This window comes from Crocodylus porosus, unplaced genomic scaffold (assembly GCF_001723895.1).
Source record: "Crocodylus porosus isolate Cpor-Errol unplaced genomic scaffold, CroPor_comp1, whole genome shotgun sequence".
Classification (NCBI taxonomy): domain Eukaryota; kingdom Metazoa; phylum Chordata; order Crocodylia; family Crocodylidae; genus Crocodylus; species Crocodylus porosus.
This window is the reverse complement of record NW_017728907.1, coordinates 6,636,747-6,661,424: the sequence shown is the minus strand read 5'-3', so window position 1 is coordinate 6,661,424 and position 24,678 is coordinate 6,636,747. Positions and strand designations below refer to the sequence as shown.

Genomic DNA, 24,678 nt, shown 5'->3' with positions numbered 1-24,678 from the left:
GAGTAGGAGTCAAAGTCTTAGGCATGCGCTCATAGGAAAAAACCATATAAATGAGTAAAATGCACAGGCAATTCCATGCTAATGAAGCAAACAGTAAACAGAGGTGGAGCTTGAATGGGAGGAGAAATGGGTGGAACAAAAGGAGGGACAGAGGTAGAATGAATGTATAAACCAAAGTGTATAAAAGTGGGGAAAAAAACTATCGTTCATTGCGGCTCCCCGGTTTGTTGTTTTTTTGGGAGCTAGTCTGAAACTGTCTTCCTTCTAAATAAGCGATTGTGAGCAATGTGTGCTGGCGTTTGGTCCCTGATTGCTCTGAATATTGAGTACCAGGATCCATGAGCAATTGGACTGTCATCTCCCTAGTCATTGGGCGCCGCATGGAGTCGGGGTCTAACAGCTGATGTGGCCAATAGTGTTGTTAATAAATGCCATGTGTGTGCACGCAGCTGCAGCATGTATGCAGCCAACTTGGCAGCTTGTACAGTAATGAGTCTGCTGGTGGGTAGGCGTGGAAGAAGGGAACGGATGTGGGGGGCAGATTGAGCCCCTGCACTGAGGGACGAAGTGGGGCTGCGGCTGGGGCTAGCACTGTCCACCTGGGGCAGGGCATGGGACAGAGCTGCAACAGGCTCATCCAGGGGGCATGGGGCGAGGGGGCAGAACCTGCTGCTATGCACACCCCAGGGGAGCCATGGGGAGCATGTCCCCTCAGATCTGTTCATAGGGCAAGGGCAGGCTTTCACTGTGGGCTGGGGCTGGTGCCAGGTTCTTCCCAGTGGAGGGGTTGGGCCAGGGCTGTGCTCAGGGTGGGCAGTGGCAGTACTAAGAGCGAGGGCTACAGGGGGGGATACAGCAAATTTTGAGGTGGCTGTAGCCCACCCCATAGCCCCCCCATCCAAGCACCACCGCCGCCTGCCCTGAGTAGAGCCCTGACTCAATACTTAGCTGGGAAGAGCCCAGTGCTGCCCTTGGCCCCTGTCCACAATGGCAGCCAGTGCATAGATCCAGGGGCAAATCCCATGGTTCTCCTGGGTGTGCATATAGCAGCAGGATCTGCACTACTGCACCCCCTCAATGAGCCTCTTGCAGCTCTGTCCTGCACCCCACCCTGCCCCAGCTAAGCAGCACCTGTCCCTGCCCCAGCCCCAGCCCCACTACCTCCCTCACTGCAGGGACCTCAATCTGCCCCCTCACACACCATTGCTCTCCCCACCCCTTCCCCACCAACAGACTTCCCAGCCAGATGCTGCTTGCCAAGCTGCCAGGCTGCATATCAGCAATTGAATCAGTATCAGCCAATATGGCTTGTTAATAATCAGTCATTGGTATCCGCCAGAAAATCTTTATCATTGCACCCCTACAAATATCAACTATGTTCTACATCCAGGATGGTACCCTAGAAACCACTATATACAAGAAACTCGTGGACCACCATACCTACATCCACGAAACCAGCAATCATCCCAAACACATCACAGAAAACCGTAAGCTATAGTCAGGCCCTCAGGTACCACTGAATCTTCTCTGAGGAGAATATTTGAGAATATTTATGACATCATTCTTCCCAATCTGAAATTTGCCTTTATACAAGGACATTCCAGCAGAAGAAAAAGAATATATCTTTGAATGCAGTCTCCCAAATATATTGCATTAACTGCTGCAATATGAAAAGGACACCGGCTAGCAACCGACCAATCCAGACTTGAACCTATAAGAATCAACATTAAACAATTACAGCTTATACTTAAAAAAGAACAGATCATGATATAAATACTTCCAGCTTTTCCACTACTGGCTTTAAAACCACCGACTAACCTTGCCAAACAGTAGCAGCAGCAAACTCCCTGATGATCAACAGACATCAAAAGCTTATATAAACCTATCACCACATGCAGTCTGTCCAGTATATGAGGTATGTGAATGTAATGAATGTGCACTTGAGAATCTAAACTTACTTTTTGTTGAATCTTCTGATTGCAATTAATATATAGGTTTACCTTATATTCACAATATACTGTGTGCTGGCCAGCTCTCTTTCCCACATTTGTGGCTGGAGTTATTTTTCTGGGGAATGCCCTTGGGTAAATACAGCAACACACTAGGGATAATAATTGGATATCATGAGTGATGTATGAATTAAATCAACCAGGAGAAACTGCTTTAACTACAAGTACTTGAAATCTATTGGGACCATAAAAGCCACCTGTACTAGAACAACTGGAGCTTATGATAGTACCCTGAAAGACTGGATCATATATAGAGAATGGCTAGAACAGGGTTTTTTTTAAGTTAATGAGGCCCTCAGAGATAGACTTGCATGTGTGTTACTTAATGAAGCCATACACAGGAAGCTATTAACAGAGAAAGGCCTCACCTTTAAACATGCTGTCAAGATTGGAATAGCTATGGAAACTGCAGCAAATGATACTGTAGAATTGCACAAGGAGTGCCTATGGAAATAGGAATGAATGAGTTATAAAATATGCAGTGGAAGAGCTGGCACATGCAGTAGCCAGATGGCTGCTATCAGTGTGGAAAATGATCCCACACCCCCAGCCAATTGCTGGTATAAGTAACTTTACTGCTGAAGTTGCAATAAAAAGGGATGTATCCAGACACTATGCTGCACTATGAGGAATACAGAGACTAAAATAGTATACAAAAAAGAGAATAATAAAGCTTATATCAGTGATGTCAAACATGCCGCCCATGGGCCAGATCTAGCCTGTGAGGCCCCACTGTGCTGACCCCGATGCTGCCACTGGGCCTGATCAAGCCTATACAAGGCATAGTATGTGCTCAGACATGGGTTGGTCTGCAGTGCAGATCTAGCCCACAGACCCTCTTCCCTCCCCCTTCCCCAGTATGCCTAATCCTGCAGCTGCTGTAGACAGTCTGGGACCCACACTGTGGGGGGCATGGATCTTATTGACAGGAACAAGCATGGTCTGGACTGCACCATATATGGCTTCTACTGTGGACATGTGCTGCACACAGTGCCTACTTCAGCTGATCTGGGACCTGCTTACAAGCACCATGTGCAGTGTGGGTCCAGGATTGGCTGGGCTGGGCATCACATGAGGCTCTGTCCTGGAGCTGTGGGCATTACATATTGTGCAGTCTGGCTGGGGCAGACACAATGTGGAGCATGGCTGCTGCTTCATCTGCACTGCGATGCACATGGTACCTCTTCTGGCTGCTCTGGGATCCTTACCACACATGGCTTGGGTCCCAGACTGGTTACAGCAGCTGCTGGATCCAGTATGCTGAAAGAGAGGGGGGAATTCATGGGCCTGATCCAGTCCATGGATCAGTCCCAAGTCTGTCGTCTGTAGGGACCACTGGAATTCATGCCAGAAACATGCTGCCCAGTGGCTCCTTTAATCTTGCAGTTTCCACTGTGCACCCCCCATCACTGGGCCCCACTGCTCACTTTTTGCTTCTGTTGGCTGGAAGGCAAAAACCACACTTTTAAATATGCTGCGTTTTTTTCCTCCCATCTGTTCTGCGGCAAGTGGCAGGGCCACCAGGGCCCCTCTGCCAATCCGCAGTAGGAGATAAACTGCAAAATTAAAGGCGCCACCGCACAGCGCACTTCTGGTACAAATTCCAGTGGTCCCTACTCATCTGACCTGCTTGGTATATACAATAGTGGCATGGATAGTGAGAGTGAAATAACATGTCTGGGTCTACATCATATGAACAAGGATGAAAAATCAGCAATCTGGCTGACACCCTCAGTTCCTGGAAAAACTCTTAAAATGGAGTTGGATATAGGTTCTGCAGTGTTTGTAATCTCATATTCAGAATATGAAAAAGCTTTTTAAAAAAGATGAAATTAGGGAAGACACCAGTGCTGCTAAAATATATACACAGGAAAGAAGATCATATTTAAAAAAAAAAAGTGTTCAGGGAAGGCCTAGGAAGTTTAAAATACATCAAAGCTAGGATGACAGATGAAAATGAACCAGCCAAGTTTCACCATTTACCTTACTGCCTATGTGCAATGGTAGGTGTTGAATTGATTTGCTTAGAAAGGGAAGATATACTTTAAAAAACAGTTGAAGTGAGTGGGGCATGCTTGTAATGCCAAGTGTAAAAATAAAAAATAAAAAGTGGTATAGTAAAGGTATGTGGAGACTTTAAGGTTAAGGTTACTATATACTGTGCTGAAAGTTGATAAAAACCCCCTACCTCAATTTCAAGATTTTTTTGCCATATTAGCAGGGGAACAGAGATATAGGTAAATGGATTTTAAAAAAAAGCTTACTTACAGATCAAGACAGAAGAAGATCCAAAGGCTTACCATGAATTTGTGAAAAGGTTATATCAGTACAAGAGACTAGTGTTCGGCATTGCCTAAACTCCTGCTATACAGCAACGAGAAATGGATCAAGTGCCAGAAGGCATTTCAAGAACCTAATGTTTTGTTCATTATTCATGAAATTATTGGGACCGGTGAAAATTATGAAGAACATCTCAAAATTAAAAAAATATATTAGAACATTTAGAATAATATGCTTTGCAAGCAATTTTTGCAAAATACAATTTTTTCCAAGAGTCAGTTGCTCATTGTAGATGTATTGTTAATGCACACGGTTTACATAAATCTACATAAATCTAAATAGTTCAAGAAAGCCCCACAGCCAAAAGACAATGTGTAACTCTTTTCTTTTCCTAGGATTTATTAATTATCTAGTAGATTTGTACCAAACCTAGAAAACTGTATTGCAGTAATAGCTGCCAAACAGAGTACAGAAGTAACATTTGGAGCCCCATCAATTTTTCAGCCAAGCTTTATAACCTACAGTGACAACCACTAATTCTGCACCAGAAAGTAACAATGCTAACCTGACAAGATCCAACAATGTTGAGCAACCTACATGCAATGTGAAGTTAGAATCTGATGTGTATGAAGGAAGGTCATCTCAGGACTGTGTTCAGGGAAGTGATAGCCACTGTCCGAAAAAGAAATGCAGACATGAATCTGGCATAGTAGACAGTACAGCACATCCTCAGGGAAGCAGTGGGGAAAGTTATCAGTAGCCACATCTACACATGCACTTAACTGTGGAGTACACTAATTATGTTGGAGTAAAGCATCAGCACCTATACATGCAAAGCTATGAGGCCTCAGTAAACTAATTAATGCCTCTGTCAGGGACAGTACTATCTTATGATGGGATAATTAACTGCGATTAAACACATGTCTAGACACTGAACGTGGGCATGAATTGTGCCCAGTCAGCCCACACAGCAGGGGCCAGACTCCTGCCAGCTGATTAGATATATGATTGCACTTTCAGCACCCTTATCCTCAGCCAGCCCCAATCCTGCCCGAAGCCACCACCTGGAGCCCAGGGCTGACCCCCCCCCCCCATGCCCCTGGCCCTGGCATAAACTGATCCACTTTGGCTCAAATTGCTGCCATCCTGGGTGCACATGTACATGCTGAATTTAGAATTAGTTTACTCCAGCTCAAATTGCTCCAGAGTTTATTGTTTTGAATTAATTGCATGTATAGATGCATCCAGTGTTAACCAGAAAGGAAACACAAGCCACTTGAAAAGCTTACAGTCCTGGGATTACACTGCTGTCATTTCAAAAGTGGGGATGAGATGTGAGAAATTTAATGGATGTGTACGTGAGAATCTACACTTACTTTTTGTTGAATCTACTCACTGTAATTAGGTAACTAAACCTGTAAATAAGGTAAACATAGATTTACCTTATGTTCACAGTATATGCTATGGTAGTCAGCTTGGTACCTGTCTAAAGTGAATACGAGTTGTTTATAAAAAGCCTAGTGTTCCTCTGTGTAGCGGGCTTGCTGATTTTGCCTGTCAAGCCCGGCTTGGAGAAGGACACTTCAGATTGGTGGAACATTTCCACCAATCAGGTAACAGGTGGGAGGTGCTTGCCCCGCCCCTGCTCAGAGGTGGGGAGATGTGAGGAGCCCCTGGACCTGATTGAAGACTGCACTTTGCAGGTCCAGCAGACTTTAGGTGTGGAGCCTCCAGTGAAAATAAAATCCCAGCATGCTCAGCATGCTGGGCAGATGCAATGAGGGACTCAAGAAGAGCAGAGCCAAGAAAAGTTGGGGAGCTCTCCCCCAGTGGGCAATAGGCCCAAGACGCCTGAAGCCACTACTGAAGAAGCAGCCTTAGGAGTGGTGCAAGACCGCTTGGGCTGTTGATGGCGCATAGGGACAGTGCGGGGAGACCTGACCCTGCGAACGGTGTGAGGCTGCTCGGGCCCATCACAGTGCTCAGTTCAGTGCAGGGAGCCCAGGCTTTGGGAGTCACAAGCAGTGGCTCAAGCCTGCAACCCCAGCAGGGCCAGCGGGCCACACGGTGCACAGGGCAGTGCACAGGATAAGGGCCTTGGGGGCCGCAGTGAGGCGGCTCAGGCCCCATCTCCCAGCAAGCAGCCAGGTCCCACGGTGCACAGGACGGCACATGGACCTGAGCCTTGGGAGCCAGGGAGCAGCATAGGCTGCTTGTCTCATACAAAAATCAATTTGTTTAATCTTTCAAAGCAGGAATATGAACTTATTTTCTTTTTTAAACATTTATTTAGTATGTCTAAATTGAATGTGAGTTGTTTATAAAAAACCTAACGTTCTTCTGTGTTACTTCTGGTGAAAAGAACAAAGCAGCAGAGTTATACGGAAAAAAGGCAGTAAGACAGGCCTTCCTTCCAGCCACCAATAACCCTGACCACTCATTCTGCCCAACAAATTGTGAGAGAAATGTACCAATACAGCATTTGGATTGTTTTATATTTGTGATGCTGAACTAAGACTTGGATTCCAAAAATCTCAGTTTTCACTTCTGCCACAGCTATAGACTTTTCTGTGCATCCTTGGGGCAATCCCTTGGTTCTTGATCTGTCTCCTAGAAAATAGGTGTCTGTCCACTGATTTTAGTCAAAGTTGGATGACACTCATGATACATTTTTATTTCTCATTCTTAACCATGACAATTCTCCTTTTCTACTTCATAGGCATAGTATGAGGATAAATTAGTATGAGAAGTGGTTAGCTGTTCGAGACATCTGATTTCTGACATAGCAGTCAGTGAAGCATGTCCTCAGGGAAGCACTCAAGGATGCAATTAGTGGTACCCAGAAAGGAAACACATGCCACCTGAGAAACTTGCAGAAATCAGGAAATAATAATTTAAAAAATAAAAAACAATAATTCCTAACTTTTCTCTTTTAAAAAAAATGTATAGTAAGACTCAGTTAATAAGGCTAATAATAACCATTGAATTATATATCATGACAATGTTCTAAGTATTTGCAGTGCCATACTCTTTTTTAATATTTAACTATCCATAAATGATTTGTCATTTTTATTGACAAACTAATTAATCCTTCTTGCCTGAATTAGTCACTGAATACTAAATGAACATTGTGTATAAAAACACACTTTTTCATTTTCCCCTTTTAGTTCCAGAAGCCAGTGATACTACATTGCCAGATTCATTATTTATTTATTTATTTATTTTTGTGACAAATGAAAGACACAATTTTAATGGATAATTTTAAATATTCAGTCTGGAAATAGTCCTAGAAGCAGAAGTAAAATTATAATTAAAGCTTGTTGTTTTATCTGTAGTAAGAATAAAAACCCAAATAAAATGTTAAGTTCAAATGTTTAAATCATTATAAACTCACGAATCTGAGTTCTTACTGAATGAATACCTTTCCTTTTGTTATATATAAAGCTTTTCCTTCCTGTTTCCTAACAAAAGACTACAGATTTTTTTGTTGTTGTTGTTGGTATTTGTGGTGTCCCTCACAGGAGAGGAAAAGGAGACAAAACATGAAGTAGGTTCCTTGCATGATCTACACTCACACACACATTTGATCTAAGCTTGCAAAACCATCTTAAATCTATTATATGAATAAACCCCTTTGAATAATAGAAGACTCCAGCTGTCATAATTTTGCTTGCAGAACACCATTGTAGATGCCTTCCAATGATATAACCATGTCAGCAGCTGGAAATCTTTGGCTTCTACCCACTGTGTGCATCATGTCTTCTGCCAATACAGCCTTTCACAGTGAGGACATATAATACTGGCAGAAGCAGGCAAATGTGCCCATGTTTTAGTGATACAGTGTCACCAGCTGTATATATACCAAAAAAAGTTCTGGCAGCAAAAATGTCTGATGCAGATGTGGCTTCATTCAGAATTGTGAACACACAGAGATCCTGTTGCTCTGTGGCTTGCTATCTCATGGGCTGTTGAAAGACAGTTTGTGTTGCCCACTTTTACTTAGAACAAAGTGTCTGTATTTTCCAAATGAGCAGTTATGAAAAATAGTACATGCATCTTTTCCTCTTTTAAACATATGCTAGCGCTGAAACATGCAGATCACATAACTATATATCCTGATGGCATGATAAACCAAAAAGGCCACATCCCTCTATATACAGACATTGCTCACATCTCACAACCAGTTGTCAAAAGATTAACTGTTAACCTTAAAGAGTCTTTCTCACATAGATAGTTGGGATAGTCCCTGAGGTTCCTTGTGAAGTAATGTAGTCATTACTGAAATCATACCCCAAAGGTTGTGTCTAACTTTTAAGAGCTCAGAAATATTTTATTAAAAAGATGTGGCCTGACTCACATTTAAGCTAAGGTTCCTTTATGTCACTGTCGCAGAGTAAAAGGACCTCACAGTGGCTGAAATCGGCTTCCTGCAAACAACTCTTGTGAGCTAGGTCTGCATATTGATATAAAACTGCTGTAGGTTCCCTTCTCCTTCTTTTCTCAGCCTCAGTGAAAAGATTGCTTGTCTGGGTTGTGTCTGTATGAGGTACTTGACTTGCTAAAGTGGTTATCATTATCTTTCATTCCTTAAATGTTCTTACACTTCACGAAGGGGCAAAGAAGTATAAATTAGAGCCACCTAGACACTTCTTTAAGAGTATGAGATCATGAAAGTTCCTTCAAGGGTATAGTTTGACTAGTGTGTAGAAAGCCCAATTTTCCTGTTATGTCTCTTGGAAGATGTTCCATGTAACATGTTTTTATCACGTAATATATTTTAACATGCCACATGTTCAACCAATTTATCATATCCTATAATGGCAAACCAGACAGAGAGATGTTCCACATTTATGGTAGAACACTTTTGTGGATGGTATTTGTGTAGTGTTTTTCATTTGAATGTGCAGCATGTTAAACCTTGGGGGACTGCCCAGCAAGGCTTGAAATGTGCCAGTTTAGGGGGGAACCCATCAAATCCCTATGCCCTGGGACGTATTAAAGCTTTGCCAAGCAGCCTGATGCCAAATGGCTCAACATGTCACACATTCAAAGTAAAGCCACATATAAACCAAGCAGCTTCTAAACTAAAGACTGGGGAAAAGCAGATAGGTGCAAAACAGTACACATTTTGGATTGACACTCCTTATAGAAGTGAAACCATAAACAATGGGGATAAAAAACAAGGAGGGAATCCAGGACAGGGTAAGGGAATCCAGGCCAGGGGATGCACACCACTCCCAACCCGATACACACACACAAACTCCTGACCCTGTGATGCCCAGGAGTCCTGTTGATAGGGCAGGCACGATATCATGGAGGCCCATAGCTGGGTTCCATTCCCCATGTGCAGAGACTGGACTCAGCTGGGAGTGACCCTTCCCACCCCCCACTTCTGGCAGCTGCCCAGGACCACCACACACAGCCCAGGCCTATGCAAGAGCCATAGCAGCAGGACATGAGGCTGCCAGCAGAAGGCAGCCATCCCAGTTCACCCTACACAGGTGCCTGAGCCCCAGCCATGGCCCCCTCCCCTGCCCTGGCTGACCCCCCCCACGAGGCAGGAAAAGTGGTACCCAGTCCAGCTTATCCCCCCACCCCACCCCTCCACCTTTAGCTAGTGCTGAGGAGAAGCCAGCCCTGACCTGGGGGGAGCAGCAACTTCAGCCTCTGCCTCTGCCTTTACCTCTTCCTGAAGCAGCTGAATCTGGACCTTTTGCTTCAATTTACACCAGCTGGCTGGGATGCTATGATGGCTTGCTAAATCTGGTACTGTCCTGCCCAATCTAGGATGTATGGTTACCCTACTCTTAAAGAAGTAGGAAACATCCACTCATAGAATAGCAATTGGTTCAAAGATGGAATACAAAGAGTATATATAGTCATTTTTGGGGGAAGGAAAGAACTAAACAGAGGGATTCCCCCAGGGATCTGTGTTGGGACTAATGCTATTTAAAATATTCATAAATGATCTGGAAAAAGGGGTGAGTAGTGAGGTGGCTAAATTTGGAGGTAATACAAAATTATTCAAAATGGTGAAGAGCAAAGTGGACTGAGAGGAACTACAGAAGAATGTTGCCCATTGAGTGAATGGGCAACTAAATGGTAGATGAAATTTGGTGTACATAACTGTAAAGTGATGCACCTTTTGGGGCAAAAATAACCCAAACTATACCTACACTGTGATGGGTATTAGCTGTTACCTCATGGGAAAGAGATTGGGGAGTCATTGTGAACAGTTCACTAAAATCTGGGACTTTTGTCTCCATTGACACCAACCGGCTGGGATGCCCATTGAAAGGCGAATAAAATATTAGGGATTATCAAAAAGGGAATTATAAACAAAACAGAAAGTAACATTATGCCTCTTTATAAATCCATGTTGTGTCCACACCTTGAATACTGTGCCCAGTTTGTAGCCCATACCTTAAAAAGAATAGAGAATAACTAGATAAGGTACAAAGAAGGGCAACAAGGATGTTTAGCGATATAGAGAGGCTTCTATATGAGGATAGACTAAAGAGGCTAGGCCAATTTAGTTTTGAAAAGAGACACTTGAGGGGGGACATGATAAGAGTTTACAAAAAACATAATGGTGGAGAGAAAGTAAATAGGAATTTTTTAATCCCTGTCTCTCATATTAATCCCTATCTGTCACAAGACAAGAACCAGGCATTATAAAATGAAACTGGTAGGTAAAAAGTTTAAAACTAACCAGAGGAACCTCTGTTTTCATACAGCATGTAATTAAACTGTGCAACTCATTGCTGTAAGATGTGCAAACTGACTGTTTAGCCAGATTCAAAAATGAATTGGATAAATTCTTGGAGGAAAAGGGTCACCAGTTGCTATTGAGCATGGGAGCTAGGAATACAGCCTCTGAATCAGGACTTTCTAATCTAGACCTTAAATTATGGAGGCTGCAAGTGAGACAAAAGCAGTGAAGAAAACCCTTGTCCTAACCTGTTCATTCTCCCTTTCAGCATCCATTCTCTTCCACTATGTGACACAGGATATTGGGAAAGATGGATCTATGGTCTGACCCAGTAAAAAGTAGTTCTTATGTTTCCATGGGCATATAATCCATGGGACATCTTCCTGGCTGGTTTGCCATTTTATGGTATTATAAACTGGTTGAACATGTGGTATATTATGATTATTCTACAATTAACATGCTAATCCTGGCATGGCCGGATGCAAAGTTTCTGATATCTGAGATAAAATCTGTCAGATTCCAATCATTCAATTAAATTAACATCTCCCAGAAGTCTTTTGCTCCACCTCTAATGTAGGAATACCTGAGAATAATACCTATTTTTCCCATTCTATGATTCATAACATCTATAAGCTGTCAGCTATTATGAAGGGGCTCTGATATTTGTATTATTTATATTACTATGTGAAAATGGGGGCTTAAAGTTAACAGATTAAGTAAGTACATTTGCTTATATGCAAGCATGTGACATGAAAATAATCAGTTGAGGAAATGTATATTTTTTTCATTATTATAAGATATTTTGGGAAGGACTGACCATCGTCATGCATAGTCATTTATGTTTGCAAACATATCTGTGGCAAATCAGGGTGGTATGCAATGTGCACACATCTGAATAACTATGAATGGGACAGATTCACCATAACTTTAAATCATTCAAACTGATACAAACTAAGTGGAAAGTATGAGAAGTGAAAAAATGCTAACACCAAATAGTTGTATTTTTTCATACAGTTGACTCAGTTACTTGTATAAGTAATACAACATTCAGAACCCTAGAATATGTGGCCAATTAGCACAATATAATTAAAAGTATAAGAGCACTGGATATCCAGCATAAAGGAAAATAACTCTGTATATAAAGTTCTGTACCCAAAATCAGGAATCCAGTACTTTGAAATCTTGGCTGTAAATGGCACTGATGAAGTGAAAGATTTTAAACAATTTAAGTTCCAGTTCTTGGTTTTAAATATTATTCTCTGATACCAAATAGATTTGAGAAATAATAAAGGGGCTGTCTTAGGCAGCATGCCCAATTCTATAGCTATATCTCATATTCTTGTTTTTCACTACCATTTAAACGTAGACACAAAATGTGGCAATGTAGGCTTTAAACTCACTATTTCATTCACATATCTTTTATTTTGTACTTGATGACAGTAAGTGTTTTGAATTCTCTGTTCCCTTCCCCTATTACTATTAGTTTTCATATTATTATAAGAAAGGCTGCAGGGGACAGGCATTCTCCATCGCTGCAAGTTCATAGAAGCAGTGATGCCACAGAAATATTGATTCTGTATTTCCACTGGTTCATAATATCATGCAACATACATGCTAATTCTACACTACCAGGGAGTTACATAACATAATATAATCTGAAGATGATATGATATTATTACTGTACATATAGTCTTTCATTTCAAAGGTTCCCAAAGAAATATATATATATGTTTGTGTCTGTATTTGTATGCATCTCCTCTCTCCCTCTAAACTGGAGGCACCTATGGACTGAAATATATCACCCTTTTAAACTGCTGTCAGTAAATCTTTCCACTGGTTTAAGACAGGAAGTTAAGATTTGAATGAAATTAAATTAGGAGTACGGAGTTGTTCAAATTAGAATTTAACACATGATTAACCTAGATCTGGGAAAAAATGTTATCTGATTTTTAATACCAGCAAAAACAATCAAGAACATAGCCTTCATTTTCCTGAGGGGAAAAAAAGTCATTCCCAGGGTGTAAATAGATGTCACGTTTCTCCCAGGAGAAGAAAACCTTCTGCTCTGGGATCTCATTGTCTCACTTTAAGTACCTCTGGAATATGAGAGATTAAGTGTGCTACCACTTTTTCCTCTGAGACAATGTTGTGTACCTCTACATGTTAAAAGCAGTTCATTCCAGTTACTTGCAGTCATTCAAAAGTGTGCCTTCCCTGGCCACTGAGCAGCAATGTAGCTTGGAAGGACTAAAGGGCTGTGCCACTCCTCTTTTTCCTTGGGTTCTGACTTGCATAATCAGGACACCTTCAGATGAGATATTTGTTCACAGTCACAACACCATTGCATTCCTTAGGGCTGTGTTGCACAGTTCATTTAGTATGTGTTAAACACACTTAAAATGCAAGTATCCATGTGTTCAAGCAATTACACATACTCTTGTTTCCTAGCAAAATTATGACTCTTTGTGCAAGGGGTATGTCCAGCCTGTATTAAGTAACACTTCTTAAGCTATTGTTGGACCATTTCATGAAGACAATATGAGCAATTTGCATTCCTCACTCAGGCATGATATCAGCCAGGGACCCCTCTGATGTATCAAACCTCAAGATGGGATGAGGAAAGCCACACATATCAGGAAAAAGATCCTGGACCTTTTGTTTGTCACGTTCCTTCAGGATTAAGTTGAAAACTGGATGCCCAGAGCTGATCGTTGGTCTAAGCTCTACACCATATCAGAGCCAGTTCAAGACTGGTGTGGTGCCAGGACTGGGACCAAAAGACAACAAGTTGTGTGTGGTAGAAGTTAACATTACTGTGCAGTTGCTCTGAAAATATCCTGCCTTTAATATTGTACATATTTAACACTTACTGGGCATGTCTACATGAGACAATGCACACTGAACTAATTCTACTGCTCACTAGTGTGGCTGGCAAAAACCACTAAAGCATAGTCACATTAGTCCAATGTGCATTAAGTGTCACACAAAAAGTGTTCTTCTGCACTAATGTGTAATAGTGCCAATTATGGTGCATTAACTTAGTACCCGTTAGTACCTGTTATTTTAGTTAGTACCTGTTATTATTAGTCCCATAATTATAGTGCATTCATGAATATGTAGACACACCTCCTAAGTATCCCATGCAACAAGGCCTTTAATGTCACATTGTATTACTTAAGGTTAAGCTAACACCATTTCCAGCAGCATGCTGGCAACATTGAAGAAGGAAGCTATCACATCTCCAGAAACAAAGGTGCTATTTGCCACACATTTGTTTCCCCATATTGGAAACTTTATAGTCTAGATATTACAAATCTACACTACTTTTCTTGTACTAGATTCTACTTTAGGAAATTGACTTAGTTTGACTTTTTTTTTTTTAGTTCTACTTTTCTAAGTTTAATGAAATGAGACTAATTTACACTAGCGGACATTTGGGTGCTTATTTCTACCTGTATGTCTTCATACCATGATATTTATTATAATTTAGTTTTCTATAGCTTTCCTTAAAATAAACATTGCTCCTATTCCAATGATGGCAAAACTCCTATTGACTTCAATAAGCTTTGGTTCAGGCCCAGAGTGAAATGGATCAGAATTTAATAAATCATAGATATGAGTTAGATACCTTGGTACAGGGATACAGCATGTTTTTCTTGAACCACCAGCTAGCCTTTAAAAAAACCTAGACAGTTAAGATTACTATTTTTTCTTATGCCTACCTGCAACTATTATATTTCCTCACAAAGGGATTTTTATGCTCCCATTACCATTAATGAAAATGTATCTACTAAATCCAAAGAACTGAGCTAAGAAGGCTTACCTTGTAGCTCAGATAGCTCAGGAGCATTGTTTCAAACAGACTTATTAAAGCCACTGAAACCTAAAGTAAAGATAGACATATGTTAATACAAGATTTGTAAAGTAACAAAATAAAGCAAATTTGAACTGGAGAAATGCCATCAAATGTTTAACAATTATCAAAACTAACTGAACTTACGTTTAAAAAAAAATTAAACCATATTAATCATATTAAGTTCCAAATTGAAAATGCTGAGGAAAATTCAAACCCTGTCAAAATCCACTAACATCTGTGCCCTGCATTTGCCCAGACTCAGACTGTCCCCTAAGTCAAGCCACTGAATTTCCTTTATAAATGCTGTTTCAGAAGATCTGCAAACTGGTCTCTCTAAGATTTTGATGAGACTCAGAACAGAGATAGCTAGAATTTGCCGAAAGCTGCTACTTGTCCTTTTATAACAAGACAAGGTGTTGTTGGGGGTGGGGGAGGAGTGCAGATGAGGTATATATAATGAAGTTTATCAAATAAGTGATTAACTCTGTAAACACAGCAGGTACATAAAAGGGAAAGGGAAGTGTTCGCCATTTTCAGCCTTTTTACTGAAGCATGATTTTTCTTAGTCCTATATAGGATACATGGTTGTTGTAAAAAGATTATAAATCTCTATGTAAAAAGATAATGTTATTGACTAATCATATAGCAAATAATTTTTTTTACATATTTTGTTAATGTTGGAGTGATGTAGCCATGATGGTCTAGATGCAAGCGGCAAGGATTTTTTGGAGCAATATATTGTATTAGACAAACTGATGATTGTCAGGCTTTTGAATGAAAGGCATTCTTCATTAGGTCAATGCCCTGCATTCAAAATCGTGTCAAGATTTATCCTCAGTAATGCATGTCCAGGAAAAGGTATCACCCCCAAAAATCCTTGGCTCTTGCATTTTTTACTACAGACAGTTGAGCTACTTGACACATGCAAAGTCAATTGTCAGTTGTCAGTTAGTACCTATGCGCTCTTTACACATTACATGACTTCATATTTTAAATAAACTCAAAAGTAATCTGAAATTGTGTGTACATTAAATACAATATTTTCTTTTACTGGATATTGTGGTGATTATATCTGTACACATGTACATCTTAGTCTGGAGCCTGGAATTAAATTAGACTCAGAAATCCTAATTTAAAATTAATGCTCACTACTACTGAAAACCCATCACATTCTAGTACATGCATTTAGAATAACATTATCAAGATTCAGAACAGATACTGTAAATTAAAAAATTCTAAAAATGCTATTTCTATTGCAACCTGTTAGTATACCTAAATAATTAACATTGCTTCAGATAAAGTGAAGTTTCTATCTTCCACACCAGTGAATTTCAGTGAATTTTAATTTGCAGTTCTCATATGTATCCTCTTTTGTGTGTGTTTGTATAAAATCTTACTGTATTTATTGAATATAATACATTAGCAGAATATGAATATGACAGAGACTGGTATCCAAATATATTAAGGCTGTCTCTCAGGATTTACAAATTAAATCAAAGAAAGTAATCTGGATATCTTGGTCAAGTCTTGCATATTTTAAACAAATATTCAAAAGCTATCTCCATCAGGGGAATATTGCTTTAATAATCTCCTGTATTACACAGCAAGATAAATCACCATAATGGAATTGTGCATAGTGCAAAAACATGATGGTATTATTTTACTAGAAGGTTAAGGGATGTTTACTACAAAAATGAGTTACTTAGAGGGACTCCCACAAATATCTCAGAAGGTTTTCAGAAGCTGGCAGCTTAGCATTAAAAACAATCTATGGACTTCACAAACCGTGTAAATTTTAATAACTGCAAACCTGTTTCTAAGAAATGCTGAAACTCTGAAAGCTTCATTACTTTTATTTTTATTTATTTTATTTCTATTTAGTTAGTTAATTTGCATTAACTATTACAAGATATTGAAAATAAAATAACTAAATAAGACCTAATATTGCAGGTAAGATTAAAAAAAACCAACCCTCTGTTCTCCTTAAATTACATATCCTAAATAATATTGCCTTTGCCACAGCCCTTTTTGAAAACTAAATCTTGCAATTTTCATTGAACATTAACAGCATCAGGCTATTGGGGCCAAGGGTTTGATCCCTCATAAATACCCCAATAAAAATCCCTTATTTATTACTAAGGGGAAGAAGAATCATGTTTGGGTGCGATTATTGATCTTCCTGTAATGTATCACAGGGAGAAAGGCAGTTGTTTATACCCATGGGCCAAAGTAATTTAGAATTCTATGAATTAAAACCAACTACTTTAGTCACACCCAGAAGCTAAGAAGTCCAAGGCAAATCACAAACCACTGATATATATTTTCAGAGCAAGATGTTCTATGGAGCATGTAGGCTAGCATATTATGTCCTAGCTTTACCTTCCTGGTACATTTAAGATATAGTTCTAAGTATACTACATTATGGATGCATCTACACACGATGTTATGTCACCGTAGCAATGTGCTGTGATGATGTAGCATCCACAGGTATCTACACGTGACCAGCAGCTACTTCACCATAGTGGCATGCTCCCTTGTTATAATGTGCACCCAAGGTGAAGTAGCCGCTAAACATAACCATGCACTAAAGCATGGCACAGTGACAATGCTGCCACAGACAACGTGTAGATCGGCCCTATAATAACTTAGTTTTAGGGCTTTTTTACACATTGCACTTTACGCTGCTCAAATGTTGATCAGTGTTAAAGCTAGCTTGAATTCAGAGTGGTCACACCTTAAGGTTCAAAACCTTCTTTGACTGTCCACTACATATACTGCTGTAAATTGCCACTACAGGATCAATCCCTGCTCTAGATGGGGGTGGTGTGCAAGATGGGTTGTTGGGTGGAGGCGGAGAATATGGAGCTGGGAGGTCTAGAGTTAATGGGGTGATGGTTTGCTTTCTTCTGGGAGAAACATTGATAATGATATGGGAGGTGGAAAGGAAATGGGGGTGGGGTAAGGGTGGTAAAATGCCGCAAGTCAGTCACTGAAACATAAAATAAAAAGTAAAAAAAAAAGAATTTAAAAAGAAAGAAAGAGGAAGTAAGGTAAAGAAGGCCTCATGTTTTAATGAATTGGGATTTGGGATTGGGGAGTGAGGGGTGCTAGTCATACTTCCTGGCGTGCCTGAGAGATGGGAACATTGAGGGAAGGTGCTTTTGGGAGAGCACCTGCTCCTCCCCTGGGAAGGAAACCCCAGCTCATGAGGATCCAGTCTGGCCCCCTACCTTGTTTCCTCCCAATCCCCATAGATCCCACTGCTGAACCCATCCATGCCCTGTGAGTTGGCTAGCTGGCAGCTTGTTTGCATGGGGTCGCACTCCTGGGAGCAGGAGAAGAAGTTGGCTTGGTGCCAGAACTGTCCCCTGGCCAGTAGATTTTAGGGGTTGGAAAGTGTGTCCACATAGTACAGGAGGTTAGGGGAGGGGACACTGAATTCCAGGATGCTGGAAGACCTGGGTGCTCATCTATGGGGATTGGCTACCCATTAATGTAACATGAGCTGGGTAACAGATCAGAGATAAACTGGCCCTGGAGTGGTGTAACTATAAGCCACCTAAAGTGTGCTTAAAACTAGTTTCAGGTGTTAATGTATGAACAGTGGAGGTGTTAAGCACTTCAGAAGTCACCTACAATTAATGTGTAACAAGGCCCATAGTGTACAACACTAGAACCAGTCATTTTAGTAAAAGCAACAATATTGGGCTGACAGTGATTTATGTAATTTTTAAGGAAAATTACTTTTAATTAAAGTGAATAATAGAATAATTTTTAGTATGTTCTCTCTTCATCTGCAGTACTTTATTTAAAATACAAATATATTCCAGACTAGTGAAATAAGTAGTGCCACATTGGATGAAATCAGGTTTGCTTTCTTAGTTTATCCTTATTGCTTTATAATTATCCTTGTAACGTGTTGCAACATATGTGAAATACCTTAGTTTTGTAACTATTGCTATGTGCTTATTAACTTCCCTGAAACATTGTAATAATGTTTACTTAGACCATACATTTAAAAAATTGCTAAAATGTTCAAATTATACATTACCTGTAACCCCCACAACGGCAAGCTTCTGTTCACCCAAATGATAGGAGACCTGTCAGCTCACAATAACAAAATAAAATTTATATTAAACAAAAGCTATTTGATAAGCTTGATCCAAGCCCAGCGAAGTCAATAGAAAGAGTCTTGTTGACTTCAATGAGGTTTGGATCAGCCCTCTATTTTTTTATATAAATACAATGCAATTGATTAAATATATAAAAGCAAGACAGTTGGGAGAAATAACCATATACAGTAGTTATGGCTAATTATTTTCCTATAATCATTTTTTTCAGGGGGCAGCTATCCATTTACTATCTTTAGACCAGCTGTATACTTCAGAATTAATCTAATGTTCATCAAAATCAATACAACTCTTTTATTACCTTTGGTGGACACTAGGCTAAGTTCTTTAGAGATAAATCATTCATGTATTTTAAGGAGGCAGAGGAAAACCACATGTTATTTAGCCTTCATTCATACACAGAACTACTATTAAGTCAATAGCATTTCTTCATCTGTATTAAGGACAGTCCTTTCTATAATTCTTTGTACTAAAAAATTCCAGTAATTTAAAAAACTGGGACTCACCAATTAATCTTTTCAGGTGTATAGTTTTGACTTGAACAACCCCAGTTTAATTCCTTGCTGCCAGAAGTTAGCATATCCACATGAAATGTCCATTTACAATAACAGGACAATTGAAGGGGGTAGAAGGAGAAAAACAAGAATCATTATTAGCTTGTTAATACTATTCTACAAAATATGTCAAGTACTAGGTAGGACAACTAAATGAACTTAGGCACTGAGGTGCAGATATTCTAACATAGAAATATAAAAAATGTGGGAATCAAAAATGTAATATTTTTCAAAGTATGTAATGAGCATGAAGTAAACACCAGAATTCCAGAGGAACCACTAATTCTGCAACAGAGGCCATAGAAAGATGGGAGCACTGAGAGCACTAAAAGGTTCTGTCGTCATAATCCCAAAAAATCAGGCATATACTACAGTTCCTCTTACAGAAGACATATTATTAACTTCCGATTCTATAGGGAAAGATTTAATGGCATCTAAAAAAATCTACTGTGCATATCTTATGTGATTGTATTTTGTATTGATAAAAACATAAGAAAATAAAGACTGTCATACTGGGTTCGTCCAATGGTCCGTGTAGCCCAGTATCCTGTTTCTGACAGTAGCAAGAGTGGATGTTTTAGAGAAGGGACATATAAACAGGGTACATCTAAAATAATCTGTCCTCTGTTATATCCTTCTTAGTCAGAGGATGCATCCCTGTCTATTTCGCTTAATAACTGTTAGTGGATCTGTCATCCATGAATTTGCCTAGTCCCTTTTTGAACCTGGCTAGCTATTTACCTTTACAGCCTCCCATGGTAACAATGTGAACAACCTCTTGTGTAAAGGAGTTCCACAAGTTAAATGAGCTGCATAAAAACTAATTTTTGTATGTTAGTTTTAAACCTTTCTCTCGATAATTTCAGTGAATGTCCCCTAGTTATTGTATTCTGGGACTTAGTAAGTAATGCTTCTCTTTTCACTTTGTCCATACCCTTCCTGATGATGATCTTCTTCTCCTCCTCCTTTCCTCACTTGTCCCATCTGAACAGACTCACTGTTGCAGGTCTTGGATCTTCACCAGCTTCGATCATATGTATTTTCCTTTTTCAACTCCTTCTCTCTCATTTTCCTCTCCACTATGTCTCTTCATCTCATATTTATCTCCTCTTCTCCTTCTCCCTGGTAATGCCATTCTGATAGCTTCTTTTCTCATGTATTCTTGAAGACTCCTTTGAACATGCCCATATCATGCCAGTCTTTTCTCCTGTACTTTCTTAGGCCCTGCCACTACATTCACTGATCCTCTGATGTACGTATTCCTCATTTTATCCAGGTTTGTCATTCCACACATCCACTGGAGCATTCTCATCTGTCTCAAGTTCACTTTCCTTTCTTGAGTTTTCTTTGGGGGCCATGTCTCCACTCCATGCAATAGCACTGGATGCACACGTCTTGTAGTCTTTCCCCTTCAGCTTCACTGATATTCTCCTATTGCATAATATTCCTATTGCCAATTAATTTCCTGTTTGTCCATCCTGCTGTTATTCAATGGTTCAGCTCATCTAAGTCTACATTCTGCTGAATGGCTGACCCCAGATACCTGCACTTGTCAACTTTCTGAACATGTTTCCTATAAATTATCACATTTCCAACATCAGGTACCTCAGAGAAATCACAGTGTGTATATTCTGTTTTGCATCAATTAATCTGCATCCCTCTTCCCTCTAGCACTTCTTTCCATTGGTCCAATTCAGGTTGCACTTCCTATTGTCTCTCTTGAACCACCCCTCACATTTCCAGTATGTGTCCTTGATGATTCTGACATATGTTTCCAGGACCTCCTTAACTCCTAGGCACTCCCATATGTTCCCCTGGGTACATGATCATAGGCTTTCTCCAGGTCAATAAAAATTAAATGGATATCTTTATAACTTTCCCTGCATTTCATCATCATCTGTCTTATTGCAAAAACCAGATCCAAGGTACTTTCCCTTGGCATGAATCCATACTGGCCTTCTCCAATGACCACCTCTGTCCTTAATGATTCTCCACCACTCATTTCCATACCTTCAAAGTGACTCCCCAGTAGTTGCCACAATTCTGGACATCATCTTTCTGCTTGAATATTGCCACCAGAACACTCCTGTTTCATTGATTTGGCATCTTCTCTGTGGCAAATATTGCTTTAAACATCTCCCATAGTATATTGATTCCTTCTTCCCCACAAGACCTTCCAAAATTCCATTGGTATATCATCAGGTCCTGTTGCTTTTCCATTCTTCATTTTGTTCAATGCTCTTTTCACCTCCATTCTGCTGATGTCAGTCACCATGCCTTGATTTTCTGTGGCACTTGCTTGCAAACTTCTTGGGTTCTCTTTGTTCATCAGGTCTTCAAAATATTTTTTCCACGTGTCCTTAATCTCTTCTTCATTCATCAACAGTATGCCAAATTCATCTTTGATCATCATATCTTTGCACCACATCCCTTGTCAATCTCTCTCTTCTTCTAACAATCCTGTACAATTCCTTCTGCCCTCTTGTTTCTAGCCCTCAGTGGAAATCATCCATTGCAGTGTTTTTGGCCTTAGCATCAGTCCTGTTCCTCTCCATTTTATATGCTTCAAATTCCAGAGGGTCCCCTGTATTTTTCCATTTCTTACATTTCTTCTTCTACCGTACCACTTCCTTGACCTCTCATTCCACCATCAGGTTTCTTTCCCAACAGGCATCTTTCCAAATGACACTCAGCAAATTTCTTTTCCCACTTTCCTGATCTTATCTGCTGCCTCTTGCCACCAACTTTCAGTGTCTTCTATTTCTCCAGTTTATATTTCTTCCAACACTTCTGCTCTGAAGGCCTCTTTGATTTCATTGTCATTGCCATACCCTTCATGATTTTATAGGTCATAACTCCACTGAGCCTTCTTCTTTCCAAATTGAATAGTCTAGCTTTTATAATTTCTCCTGGTATGGCAGTTGCTCCATACCCTGATCATCTTGGTTGCCCTTTTCTGTACCTTTTCTAATTCTATGACATCCTTTTTGAGATGCAGACACCAAAATTCACATAGTATTAAAGATTCATAGATTGGAAGGGGCTGGAAGGGACCTTGCAAGATTATTGGGTCCAGCCTCCCTGCACTAGGCAGGAAAGTCAACTGGGGTCAGGTGACCATCAGTCTCCTTTTGAAGATTTCCAAAGTAGGTGATTGGACCACTTCTGAAGGGAGTTTATTCCTCAGTCTCAACACCCTGACTGTGAAGAAGTTTTTCCTAGTGGTAAGCCTGAAGTCGTCTTCCAGGAGTTTGTGGCCATTACTCCTGGTTTTCTCCAAGCATACCCTGATGAACACTTGTTTGCCAAGCCCTTGATGTATTCCCCTGATATAGCAGTAAGCTGCTACCAAGTCCTCTCTCAGCCTTCTCTTTTTTAGGCTGAAGAGACCCAAGTCCCTTAGTCTTTCCTCGTATGGCTTGCCTTGAAAGTCCCTGATTATATGGCTCTTTTCTGGACTCTCTCACATTTTTCCACTTCCTTGGTGAAGTGCAGTGCCCAGAGCTGGACGAAGTACTCAGGCTGTGGTCTCACCAGTGCTGAGTAAAGTGGAAGAATTACTTCCTTGGTTTTGCTTGAGATGCATCGGTTGATGCATGCCAGAGTATTGTTTGCCCTGTTGACTACCGCATCACACTGATGGCTAATGTTCATACTATGATCTATTATTACCCTTAGGCCCCTTTCAATCGTGGTGCTAGTCAGTTTGGCACCACCAAGCCTGTAAGTGTGTTAGATATCATTTATCCCCAGATGAACCATTTTACACTTCTCAATGTTGAACTTCATCTGGTTCTGATCTGCCCAACTTGTCAGCTTGTCTAGGTCTGCCTGTATCTGCAGCCTATTTTCAAGCATGACCATGCTCCCCCATAACTTGGTATCCTCTGCAAACTTGGCCAATGATAACCATGTCCCGTGCACACACAGCCTCTGTCAGTTCTCAAGAAAATTCCAGATTGAACTCCTCCTCTTGGTTTGGTGGTCTGTAGCATACATCTACAGCTAGGTCTCTCTCACCATGTCCACCCCTGTAGTTTGACCCAGACAGTTTGGAGCCACTCTTCTCTGGAGCCAATGTCAGCCTCCAAGGAGATGCAGGTGTATTATGAATTTGTATACTGGCATGATGATATTTTTCCACTGTGCTTTCAATTCCCTTCTTAATGTTGTATTAACTATCACTATTAACCAATGCTGTATTAACTATTTTGGTTACCACCTCATATTGAAATTATGTTTTTACAGAATTAGCCAAGGTCTGTTTTCTGAGTTGTTAAAGCTACTTTGGAATCTACTGCTATATACATATGGTTGGTATTATTTTTCCCCCATGTGCTTTACCTTGTACCTATCAACATTAAGGTTCATCTGACATTTTTTGCCCACTCACTTAGCTTGGAGACATATTTCTGCAGCCCCTCCATCAGTTTGGGATTTGACTACTCAAAATAATTTAGTAGCATCTGCAAATTTGAAGATTTTACTGTGAGTCCCTATTCCCAGGTCATTGATGAAAATGTTGAACAACATTGGGCCGAGCACAGATCCTTGCAGGACTTTTACTTCTGACCTCCATCTATCCTAAGTAGTTACCATTTAGCTGTACACATTGCTTCCTATCTTTTAACCAGCTCTCAGTCCAGGAAAGAACCTTTCCTCCAATAATTTGACAACTCTCTTTTTTTTAAGCCTATAAAAATGTTGTTGAAAGATTTTTGAAAGTCCAGATATATTATGTCAACTGGATGTTCCATGTCCAAATGCTTAACACCCACAAAAAACTCCAGCAGATTTGTGAGGTGAGATTTCCTTTTACAAAAAATATGATGGTTATTCCCCAGAAGTTTATATTTGTCTATGTAACTTCCAATTTTATTCTTTAATATATGTTCTGCTGACTCGCCTGGGATGGAAGTGAGAGTCATTGGTCTGTATTTCCCAGAATTGTCTCTGGAGCCCTTTCTGAAGATAGTTTTATGTTGGCAACCCACCAGTCTTCTGGAACAGAGGCCATTTGTAATAGTAGGTTACATACTCTTGCCAACAGTTCTACAATTTCACATTTGAGTTCATTCAGAACTCTCCCTTGAAAGCCATCCAGCCCCAGACAATTTACTAGTATTTAATTTAGCAA

The 24,678-nt window shown here is 40.2% G+C and overlaps 1 protein-coding gene across 3 annotated transcripts in view; it reads right to left on the bottom strand.

Annotated features, from left to right (window-relative positions):
* Nucleotides 1-24,678, bottom strand: part of KCNT2 (potassium sodium-activated channel subfamily T member 2) — a 259,822-nt gene that overhangs the window by 211,806 nt on the left and 23,338 nt on the right. For all 3 annotated transcript variants that reach the window (XM_019530701.1, XM_019530703.1, XM_019530704.1), the window contains exons 3-5: nucleotides 19,494-19,550; nucleotides 18,909-18,957; nucleotides 14,825-14,884 (exon numbers count right to left, since the gene is read on the bottom strand). In XM_019530701.1, coding sequence (XP_019386246.1) covers nucleotides 14,825-14,884; nucleotides 18,909-18,957; nucleotides 19,494-19,550 — 166 coding nt within the window. The remainder of the gene's footprint in view (nucleotides 1-14,824; nucleotides 14,885-18,908; nucleotides 18,958-19,493; nucleotides 19,551-24,678) is intronic.